The 11,740-nt window shown below is 36.5% G+C and overlaps 2 protein-coding genes across 4 annotated transcripts; both read right to left on the bottom strand.

Annotated features, from left to right (window-relative positions):
* Positions 1 to 1,378: 1,378 nt before the first annotated feature.
* Positions 1,379 to 2,394, bottom strand: LOC139759888 (tRNA-specific adenosine deaminase 2). Its single transcript, XM_071682434.1, has one exon. The coding sequence runs from the start codon at positions 2,392 to 2,394 to the stop codon at positions 1,879 to 1,881; it is 516 nt and encodes a 171-aa protein (XP_071538535.1). The 3' UTR covers positions 1,379 to 1,878.
* On the bottom strand, positions 1,379 to 10,479 carry Smug (Single-strand-selective monofunctional uracil-DNA glycosylase). 3 transcript variants are annotated; one of them, XM_071682433.1, is made up of 6 exons: positions 10,348 to 10,479; positions 8,452 to 8,695; positions 6,727 to 6,846; positions 5,247 to 5,390; positions 3,667 to 3,819; positions 1,379 to 2,647 (listed from the first exon to the last, which is right to left on the bottom strand). In XM_071682433.1, the coding sequence occupies exons 1-6, from the start codon at positions 10,416 to 10,418 to the stop codon at positions 2,501 to 2,503; spliced, it is 879 nt and encodes a 292-aa protein (XP_071538534.1). In that variant the 5' UTR covers positions 10,419 to 10,479; the 3' UTR covers positions 1,379 to 2,500. The 3 variants fall into 3 exon arrangements, with proteins under 3 accessions (XP_071538534.1, XP_071538531.1, XP_071538533.1); XM_071682430.1 differs by having other exon boundaries at positions 8,317 to 8,695; XM_071682432.1 differs by lacking the exon at positions 10,348 to 10,479 and adding an exon at positions 10,019 to 10,228 and having other exon boundaries at positions 2,501 to 2,647; positions 8,317 to 8,695.
* Positions 10,480 to 11,740: the final 1,261 nt, after the last annotated feature.

Here is an 11,740-nt window from a genome sequence, read left to right on the forward strand (position 1 = left end):
AGGCAATGTTAAATAGTTCTTTGGGAGATGTTTCCCAGGAGTTTTGAATGACTTTTGGGCGAGTCGAATCGGGATTGCTTCGATACTTCTCGTCGCGAGCTTATCTGCAGATCTAGAAGTCTTCCTTTGGCGACCAGGAATAGGTTTTACGGATGGAATGACGTTTTCTGGGAGGCCACAAGCAATGGCAAGCATCTGTCTGATCGTGCACTCTGAATGCCTAAAAATCTTTACCTACATTTTTTTTGTTTCCAGGAAAACTCGGGCTTTCTCTCCCTTAGAAAAGGGAGTATAGATGAGAAATACAGTGCCCTGAAGCGAAATTTTCCTACTGCTATCTTAATTCTACACATTTTAAAGCTTCGATTATCTAAACTCCTGTCACGAGACAGTGGCCTCCTTTCACCAGTAGGCTGAGATCCTCTACTTCTGGGATTTCAGCATTTACAGTAGGGCATGGTTTAATTCTTCCAATACAAACGGTAGGAGGATTTGAAGCCCTCACGTTCTCCATTCTCAATGGTTAGGTGCAAATCGTCTCCACCGACCCATATTCTTGACCACTGTGACTACTCTCCTAATATTTAGATCCGTTTTTTCACCTCTAATCCTAGGCACTGTAAATACACAATCTCACCTCTAATTGTTTCCTCTGACCTCACTCATAAATGTATCTAACACCTCCCCCTCTAGCAGCCCCTTCTCAATGTAAATATTGGCACCTCAACAAGGCTGAATGGAATAACTTACAAAAGTTGTTCTCTGACTTTCCTTGGGTAAATTACTGTCTCTTATGTGGTAATGCTTCTATGCTTCTCTCTCCACCAAATGCACAGCAGAGATTTTAGTTCCAGGACTGAAAGCATTTACCCCCTTTTCCTTTAGGACAACTTCTAATCCATGGTTCAACCATTCCTATCTTTAAGTCATTCAGGCATATCAGGTTTGAAAAACTCCTTCCTCCAACTCCCATTCAGCATTTATCAGTCTGTAATCACTGAAAGTACAGTATCTATGAGGCAAAGTATTTTTCTATTCAAAGGAAGTGTGATGACATTTCCTAGCTAAGAATATTCTAATTCCCTTGTAATCAATATAGAGCTAGAGTTGACCATTTTTGCTCATGATTTCTTCTCATGTTTAATATTGTAAAAGTAGCACATTTATTGCTACATTTGTTTGACATTAATTAGGGTAGTCATGACACCTGTTTTCTTTTATGTTGAATGACATTTGTTTTATGTTTTGTTTGTACTTTTGGTGGTTGTGAATGTATTTTTTACGATGATCAGCAGATCATGTAAACATGTACATTTTGTAAGAGTGTGTGGAAAAAAGGGGAAATGCTATGAATGTACATTTAAATGAAACAAATGTGTTTTATGTATACATCTTTTTATTTGTGACAAATGTAAAAAACAACATACAAAATGGAATAACCTAAAAACACATTTAAGTATACTTGTGTATTTGGATGGTCATAATTAAAATCACTTTGATAAGCTTCACCTTCAGTTCAAGTACACAATAAATTAAACTATCTATTGCATACAAAAGAAATGTTGCTTTGAAGGGGATGGGAATCACAGTAAATAAGCAAAAAATCTGAAACATACCTTGTATCAAACTGTAGCCATTCCCTATGGCTCAATCAATGATATATTCTAAGATATTGGTGCTAATACAAAGTTTTGTACCACATTCACAATTTTTGCAAGTTTAGCAAAAGAACTAGAAAAGTTAAATAAATGCAAGGATAAGTTATTCCTCTGTTATCATCACTAACTTTCCATTACAACGCTGAAGCCCACATTCAAATCAAAACGGTAAACTAGTTTACATGATAACATAATTTTATATCTCATGCATTAACAATCATCATTCCTTCTTTGGTGTTTTCCTCTTTGCTTTCCCAGTTGGAGCATTAGGATTCTCTCCTTTATAAAATTCTTTAAGAAGTTCTATTGCCTCTTCTGCTCGAACACCTTTCTTCAAATTCATTGGATAATTGTATAATTTTGGTACATCTACAACAGAACCACAACCACCAAAGCGATCATTTGAGCAACCAAATGCAATGTTCTTGATACATAATTGACCAAGAGCATCAGCACACATGCCACATGGCTCTACTGTAACATAAATACTCACTTCTGGAAATACTGTTTTGTAGTCTAAATTTCTAACTTTGCACCATTTCAATAACTCATCTACACAATTCATCTCTGCATGTCTAGTGGCATTATGGGTTTCATTAACTGCATTCCTACCCCTGGCAACAATTTCACTGTTGTATACAAAAACACAACCCACTGGCACTTCTCCTGAAGCTAATGCTTCTCTTGCTTGGTGAAAAGCTTCTAACATCCACTGATCTTCTGCCTGATCTGACATTTTGATGAAAGTGTCAGTACTAAGCCTTAAAAATGCTTAAAAGAATGAAATTTTCATCCTAATCTTCATCAAAATAGGAATGTGCAGATATTACCTTAACAAAACTCTAACTACATTTCTCATTATCAGGGATGATAGTTTTTGGTTTAAAATAGTGTATGATACCATTTTCTGTCAACTGTTTTGTAGCAATTTCTTTCCAACCTTTATTTGCAGCGGGGTTTACAGGGCTGGGGTGCATCAGAGTACTGACCTGTATAACAGATGAAAATTTTATTTAATTACACACAAAAGGAATTCTTTTCCTTAGTTCTAGCTTCATAAAAATACCTGTAAATTGTAAGGAGTAGCAAGGCAGCAAGTCCACCTTAGGGAACCAGTTGTCCTTGATCTTGTCAGCCTCTCGAGTTATGGTTGGTAGCCTTAGCACTGTAACATTAATTTCCACTGATCTACAAGGTTCTTGCATTTACATTCCGCACCACCTCTGCTGCAGACCTACCTTCACCTGAAACAAATAACTCTCCTCTCTTCCTACTCATACACAGATCTTACACCCTTGATAAAACTCACTTCTTCTAGCAGCTTTCCTCACACATATATTCATAAGATCTTCCATAAGGCATCTCTATCAACACTATCACAAGCTTTCTCTAAATCCATAAATGACACATACATACTCTTATGTTTCTCTAAGCATTTCTCACCCACATTCTTTAAAGCAAACACCTGATCCACACATCCTCTATAACTTATGAAACCACACCGTTCCTACCCGATCTGATGCTCTGTACTTGCTTTCACCCTCTCAATCACAACTAATCTCCCATACAATTTACCAGGTGCACTCAACAAAACTTATACCTTGAAGTTTTAACACTCACCTTTGTCCCCCCTGCCTTTATACATTGGCACAATTCCACTAATCCTTTGGCACCTTTCCATGATAAATAAATCCATATACATAATCAGGTTTTACAGTTGCATATCATACAATTTTCATGAACCATTTAATCCAACTCAATACACAATTCTTGTTCTTTAAAATGGAGCTACAACTGTGAAGAAATTATTAAAAAACAAGTAAGCCTTACATCATTGCTACAAATTCTGGAATGATTGAATACAGCAATGTATTTTCCTTTCCTTGCGCTACCTCGCAAACACGGGAGACAGCGAGAGAAAAAAAAAAAAAAAAAAAAAAATTTGACATGTACAAATTCAATTTTACTGAATAAAACAAGCACAGTCTTTTTCAACATATACACATACCTTTACAGTTTCCAAGCCAGCCTTGAGTAGACCTGCTTGGGCTCTATCAGCTGCATAGTTCCCTACACCAACAACGTGCTCCACTCCAAGGAGTTGCACTACCTCGACCAATGCTTTGTCACATATAGCCTCCAAGTTGGCTCTTTCCTTTACCTGTTGAATTTGTATCTCAGTTGTAAAGGAAACTTAACAGATGCTTGTTTTAAATCTGATCTGATTTTGTGGATTTGTAAAACACTAGAAACTAATGATTATTCAGCATGACAAATAGATAGATAGACAGATAAACTATTCTGACATATATACATCCTACATTCCTAAAAATACTATCATCTTTATCATTCTTTTGGCATTTATTACCACTGTTATTATTATAATTATTATCATTATAATGATTTCCATGTGCCCAGTTCACAGTCAACTGACAGCACATTGGCCCCTTTACACCACATTGCTCCAATTCACTCTATACCATGTGTGCCTTTCACCCATCTGTATGTTCAGGCCCTGAACACTTAAAATCTCATTCAGTCCAATCTTCCATCTCCAATTCAGTTCCTCCTTGTCCTCTCCATCTTTGACACTTGTATCCTCTTTGTCAACTCCCCCTAACTCATTCTCTCCAAGGGAACATCAGTGAATAGGTCATAAGGGGAAGTTGTAACAGGCAGTGTCAAGAAGAAAAGATGGAGTGAGCATTCTAAAGGCTTGTTGAATACGTATGATGATAGGTTGGCAGAATTAGTGTGTTTAGGTCAGAGAAGTATGCAAAGTGAGAGAAACATGGAAAGTGATTTGGTGAAAAAAGAACAGGTTGTGAAAGCATTGCATAAGATGAAATATGGCAAGACAGCTGAAGTGGATGGTATTGCAGCTGAATTTCTTGAAAAAGAGGGTCACTGCATTGTTGATTGGTTAGTTACGACTTTCACCATATCTATGAATACTGGCAAGGTGCCTGAGGATTGGCATAGTCACTGTATAGTGACACTGTATTACGGCTAGGGAGACAAAGGTAAAAGTTCAAATTATAGAGGTATAAGTTTGTTGAGTGTACATGGTGAGGTGAATGGGAGAGCAGTGACTGAAAGGGTTGTAGCATACATACAGTATCAGACTAAGGAGGAACAGTGTGGTTTCAGTACTAGAGAATGCATGGATCTGGTGTCTACTTTGAAGAATTTCTTTGAGAAATACCACAAGAAACAGAAGGACATGTATGTGACATTTATGGGATGATGAAGAAAGTTGCTAGTAAAAGAGAAAAGAGGTGTATGGGCATTATTTGCATGGAAAGGGTGCAACTGATTAGTAAATGCACAAGAGAAAGCAACAGGTACAAAGCACACGTGGAGATAAAAATCAGTTTGTCTTATCAAACATATAAATATGTGAATCATTTTTGTTTTGTGGCTATACAAAAACCAACTTCAGTGTATTAGCTATCAAATATAAAGTAGCATGTCTCAGACAAAAAATCTGTGCCAATACAATGGACTAAAAACTAAAAACCCAGTGTAAGTTACTTACCACTTATGTATGTCTTTGATAGAGCAGTAATCTATGGAATATTAACTTACTTTCAACTCAGGGGGTGTGACATTCTTTGCAGAATCCTTGAGGAAGAAGATAGGACAGTAGTTATGAAGAAATACCTGGGAAAATAGCACTTCAGGGCTGCCACTAAGCTCTTTCAGCAGTGACCACAGACGATCGCCACTCACCTGCAGATAATAAATGGTCTTTGTTGGATTACTTTCCATAAACTATGAGTACTACAGGATTGCCTTCCAAAAGCAAACTGTTTCCAAACTAAAGGAATATGTCCTTTGAAAAAATGAATCAATTAAATGAAAATAAAAGTAAATATGTATTAAGAGTATGAAAACAATAGAACAAAGAAACTAAAAAAATTAAAGTTAATTGAAAGGGAAAATGATGTGCAACATTACAGCACTGCATAGAGTTAAGAAAGAGACACATTCTGAAATAAGCAAATGAAGATGTATCAACATGAGGATGTAGGAATAAGTTATCTCTTCTTTATCATATGTACTTTCAAACATTTAAAACACATTGATACATTCTGTATGTCTTATGAACCTCATTCATCATATACTTCACACATGAATGTGCTGCAGACTTCTAATTAATGGTTTGGATATGATCAAAGACAAAGAAGATCTCAACACCAAATGGAATAAGCATGTTAAGATGTTGGTTGCTTCATCCACTTATTTCCCTGAACTGCTATCTAATTCAGCATTCAACTGGAGATAGAGGAGAAGATTAAGTCTGCCTCTGAAAAACTTAATAAATCATAACTGTGCGGCATGCCTCTTTTATTCTCCACAGAGCTTCTTGCAGTAATACAAAATATTTGTAAGCACAAGGAAATAAGCAAGAAATGTTTTAAAAAAGATATCAGATGTTAGAAGAGAGTCAGAGCAGTGGATGGAACATGCAAAGAAACCAAAGAGCAAATGCTGATAGCACAAATTTTTTTAAAAAAGTTATATGACAACAAAGTTCAACAAAAGGACGTCAAGAAAGTAGAAATCCCTCCATACACAACAGAAACAGTAAAAGTAGGCAACTTTTTCATCATTCTTAATGCATTAAATCAATGACTATGAGAAAAATATGGAAAAGAAAGTGTTTTATTACATGGGAATAAATTCAGCCAGCAAAACAATGACAGGCTATGCCTAACCACAGGATCAATAACCTTCCACTTTCTCCATCCAATGACTTGATAATAATTTTCATTCTCTTGTAAAATCATTCTGAAATATATCAGTAATAAATTCTGTTTTCTTCATTAACATGCTTTAAGGAAGTGTATGACAGAATCAAGTGGAATGTTTTATGGGATGTGTTAAGGATATATGAGGTGCAAGGTTCACTGCAGGATTGGTGTGAAAGCCTTCTATAGAGGAGCAAATGCATGTGTGTAAGAGTGGATGGAGAGTTGAGTGAAGATTTCAGTAAGCTAATATTTGTCTAAGACTAAAATAAGTAAAGATAAAAAAAAAAAAAATCTACTCTGTGACACTCTACCTCATTTCTTGAGCACTCAAGTCCAGTGATTGGTCGCTTAGGATGTTCCTTTACAGGTTTTAAAACATTTCCTTTGACACCCAACCAATCTCTTGCATATCCTACATGTCCAAAAGGAACCTGCAAAAATATGCCTTTACACAAGGGAATACACTACAGTAAAAATGACAAATATGATTCTCTCTCTCTCTCTCTCTCTCTCTCTCTCTCTCTCTCTCTCTCTCTCTAGTACAACAATACCAAATAGAAGTAGTGTTCAAATAATACTTGAGTTATGAATCTTATCTTTTTTCTTGATGCATGTTTGCTATTTGCCACATCAGAGAGGTGTGCCAGAAACAGATGAAGTTATGGCCTCATTCCCTCAAATCCATTCTCTGGCTGTCATGTATAATCAGCTGAAACTACAGCCTCCTATTCACAACCAGGCCCCATAGACCTTTCCATGGTTTCTCCCAACAAATTCATATTCCATGGTTCAGCCCACTGAAAGTACATCACATCCAGTATACCATATTGCTCCAATCCCTCTACCCCTTGCATTCAACATGCCCTACTGTGTGTTCTGGTCCCAAGCCTTCAAAACATTTTTCTCTTCATCCTTTTATCTGTTTCTTGGTTTCCCCCACTTTCTTTGTTCCCTCCACTATTCATGTGTATACTTTTTAAGTCATCCTTTCCATATGCCCAAATCATTTCAATAATCCCTCTTGACCTCTCTCATACATATTCCTCTTACTGCCACACCTCTCTCTTACCCTATCATTTCAATCCACCAACCCTCCTGACCTCAAATACTTTATTTCCAACACATTTACCCTCTTCTTCACATTTTTGCTTGACGCCCATGATTCATATCCACACAACACCAATAGGACTTCTATACTATCAAAATATCCATCTTCAGCCTTATAGACAGTGATCTCTTTTCCTAAACATTCCTCATTGCTTCCAGGACCTTTGCCCCCTCATCCATCCTATGGCTTAATTCAGCTCCTATGGTTCCATTCACTGCCTTATCCACTCCCAAGTATCTAGAACACTCCATTTCATTTAAATTCTCTCCACACAAATAATCTAACTTGATAACCTTACTTTCATTTACATTTACTCTTACACACTCTCCCAAACTCGACACCAGCTTGTGCAGTTTTTCGTTCAAATCTGCCACCAGTGCTGTGTCATCGGCAAACAACAACTGATTCACTGCTCAGGCCCCCAATACTGGCAATGGACTGCATACCTGCTCATCACATTAAATTCCTTGCATCAACCTTCCTCACCATGCATCCTATATGCAAATTAAACAGCCATGGTAAAATCACATAACCCTGATGCAAACTATTCTTCACTTGAAAAAATGTCTTAAGCCTATAATAACAATCGATATATATAAATAATTACAAAGAAAAAAATCTAATGGGATATTAAAAATAATTCTATGAATACATGATTATATGGATAAGCAATGGTTTATGCTGTAGCACTGTCCCAAGTAAGTGAATCACTGTGAGAAAAACTGTACAAATAAGATGCAAGTAAGGTAAACAAATACAGTATGCATTCATCCACAAAAATGAAAACACTAACCCCAGTCTGTCCCATGCCCCATGGCCCTGGATTCATTCCAAGCAATAGCAGTTTTTTTCCTCCACTGCAGAACTTTGTGACAAAATCTTCATGTATTTCATGAGCATAATCAATAGGATTATAAATGTAACATACTCCTTTTCCATAGTTTATTTTCAAAAGCTCCTCACACTGCTTCTTCTCAATGTCCAATACTTGTTTAGCAATTGAGCCATCCTCTGCTGGAATCTCTTGTACATCGTTTATACTTTTACAGTTCATGTCCATTTCACTACCATAACTCCCATCAGCAGCATGTAACTGATTTTCTTCAGGCATCTTCTCATTACTTCTTTTCAGTTTCTTATTTTTTGGTCCCATTCTGTTGGTGGTTGAACCCCTTCAAAAAAAAATACATTTCAAAACAAGAAAAAAATTATATGATAAAAGCCAAGTGAGTCAGTTATACATAAGATACTATTCACTGCGATTCTAAGCTTTTTGATCAAAGTAATAAATACAGGTTGAGAGCCTCAGTTCCACCATACAAAATCTGGATAGCCATCAAAATGGTGCATGGGTCTACAAAATCTGAAGTAATACTGCATGCTTACGTTCTTTCTTCATGGATTATGCCCATGTCATGCCCTAATAAATTACCAAATCATGCTTCCCCACTCTAAATCACTTCTAATAAGTACAATGAGACCACTTATGTGTCATTTTTTCAAATTCCAAAGTTATTTCAGTAGCATCCTAAACTGAAATTTACATGTCGGAAAAAAATAATTTTCCACATCACGTTCTTCCACTCTAAATTACTTCTAAGTACAAAGAATCCTACGATATTCACTTCATTAAAATCCGTACACATTTCTGTGATGCCTCCAAGAACTTTACGACTGATAATTAGAGGGTTAGACTCTCAGTCCTTAGCTCCCATCTATCTTACTGAGGGCCAAAGTGTTGGTATATATTTGTGATGAAATAACATTAAGGAGTAGAAGTGTCAGTGAAAACTAGGGATCAAAGTGATACTGCTGGATGCCCAGTTGACCATATATTTTTATGTTGACATCAACATTTCATTGTCTTCCTGTATATATCAAAACCTATGAGGATTAGCGAAGGAATTGGGTCTTCCTAAATGATAAAATCCAATCAAATCCAAGAGGAAAGCGGTAGGATCAGTAAAACATCTGTAATGTTGTAAAAGACTATGTTGACTAATAAATCCTTATAGATTTTAGTGAATTTCGTTAAAATGATGGGAATATTTGTGAAATATGGTCATAAGCATAGCACTGCCCTTAGCAATGATATGCAAGACCAGTGCAGTGGCATCAATGAAATACACCCGTAGTGTTCCACGACACCAAGTCAACCAAAGAATCCTCAGGAATTTGTGGTGGATTTAGATCGATATCGTTGAGGAAGCTAAAAACTATACATTTTATTAAGTGTGGTGTCACCATAAACAACGAAAGTTAGGAAAACTGCTGTCATAATACAAGAAACTCGGTGAGATTCGTGGTGGACTGACACTATGTGCAGCACTTATTGCGACACAACTGTTAGTATATCTTTGTATCAGCGGGAAGGAGCTCATAACATATCAATATATATATATATATATATATATATATATATATATATATATATATATATATATATATATATATATACAGAAAAATATGAAGTTAATAAATATCATTAGTCTTACCAAAAGCCTCACGGATTATGTTATTAAGCGATACCGTACAGCAGTCCTGCTATCTGGCTTCATTCAGAGTATAGGGATACCGTATGACACGCGGGGAATGTAAAATGAAAGTAAATAGCTAACATTCTTCCTCCCTTTATCCCCAAGAGGCAGAGCTGGTATCCTTTTATTATATCGATCTATATAAAAATTCCGTCACTGGTTAATACAATATACCTTTACTGTGTTTACAGCGTAAATTATCCAGCCCAACTACTTAACGGCGAACCTAAGAAATCAACTGTCCTATATGTTTAAGCACACCATAAACTAGGGTATAACTCATCCACCTTATTGCCTCAACACAAAATTTGGCCCTGTTGAGTGTGGACAAGCTCACTCGTGACGCCTCGACGACCATGAAGAATTGTTTACCAAAATCAGATTGGTAACTTCTACTTCATTACAATTCAAGAATCGTGACGCCCTTTTCGCAAAAGTTGCCAGGTGGCACAAAATGAAGTTTGGTAAAAACCCTTCATATTCTGCCTTCTTGGTGTTATACCTCCCTCACCAATAGATTAGAAATCATGCCTCCAGATCTTAGGTTTAAAAAGACACCAATCTTATTTGTACTTCTTTTAATACTTACGTCTGTAGGTAATCTAATAAGATGGTCAGGTACACCTCTCAGTGGTGGAACACATTACTTATCTTCTCTTAAGATTACCAAATAAGAATGTCATAGATATTGTTAGTGATTATTGAAGCTGGGAGCAATACTAATTCTAATGTACTGATCGTTTCCGACACTTTTACTAAAAATGCGGCGGAAAATTAGGTACTCTAAAAAATTAGTACTTACATTTTGAATGTAAGAAAGCTACAGTTGTCCATACCATCAGCCAACTCTTGACTGTGGTCAAGCTATCACAGACTTTGAAAATCATGGTCAAGCTATGATACAATTTGAAAATCATGATCAAGCCATCACACCCAATTCAGTACTTTAACTGTGACTTCAAAAATAGATTACATCTCAGAGCTCCTTTGCTTTTTGATTTTTCTCTTAATTCTTTTTTTCACCAATTCCTCTGCATTTGAAGCTAAAGGTGTTCATGTCTACTCCATTGTAAATTACACAGAACCTATACACAAGGTCCCGTTCCCTGGCTTTTTACCTCGATTTCCTAATCATATTACCATAGAAATTTGACTTTTGTGTAGTTTCCACAATCATATCTCCTCATTATGTCTTATCTCAGTTCTACTCTTTTCATGTCCTCATTTACCACATAGTCAAACTTGGGCATGGCAGTGAAACCTTTTCAAAATGGATTGAGGTCAGGGGTGGCGAGGCACAATGTTCTATCATGAGACCGTTCCTTTTCTTCACTAATAGAAATTACTTGCCAGAAAGATCAGACTTCTACCTAAATATGTTTCTAAATTATGCTCTTGTCATGAGGGAAGTGAAAAGGAAAGAGGAATGCATCAACCTACAAGGGACCTAAAGACACTCCAAAGGAAGTCCAATAGATGGTCCACGAAATCCAACCAGAATATAAGAAAAGTTGTGTCAGTTACATTGCAAAAGCAGGCCTCAATATGATTATCAACTTGCCAACATGTTGTGTATAATCCATTAATCTACCACATCTGTACAAAACTTTAAGGCATGCAGCTGTAAACAAAGTGTAAAACTTGAGCAATAAGAGTATGTGTGGTCAACAGCAGCTACCA

This window comes from Panulirus ornatus, chromosome 34, assembly GCF_036320965.1.
Source record: "Panulirus ornatus isolate Po-2019 chromosome 34, ASM3632096v1, whole genome shotgun sequence".
Classification (NCBI taxonomy): Eukaryota; Metazoa; Arthropoda; class Malacostraca; order Decapoda; family Palinuridae; genus Panulirus; species Panulirus ornatus.

Bases quoted from the DNA above. Each gene is read 5' to 3' on its own strand.
- LOC139759888 (XM_071682434.1), bottom strand. From the start codon at position 2,394: ATGTCAGATCAGGCAGAAGATCAGTGGATGTTAGAAGCTTTTCACCAA.
- Smug (XM_071682430.1), bottom strand. From the start codon at position 10,418: ATGGTCGTCGAGGCGTCACGAGTGAGCTTGTCCACACTCAACAGGGCC. The intron at 8,696-10,347 runs GTGGATGAGTTA...TTTTTTTTGAAG, and splicing joins TTTTGTGTTGAGGCAATAAG to GGGTTCAACCACCAACAGAA. The intron at 3,820-5,246 runs GTAAGTTAATAT...CAAATTCAACAG, and splicing joins TCACACCCCCTGAGTTGAAA to GTAAAGGAAAGAGCCAACTT.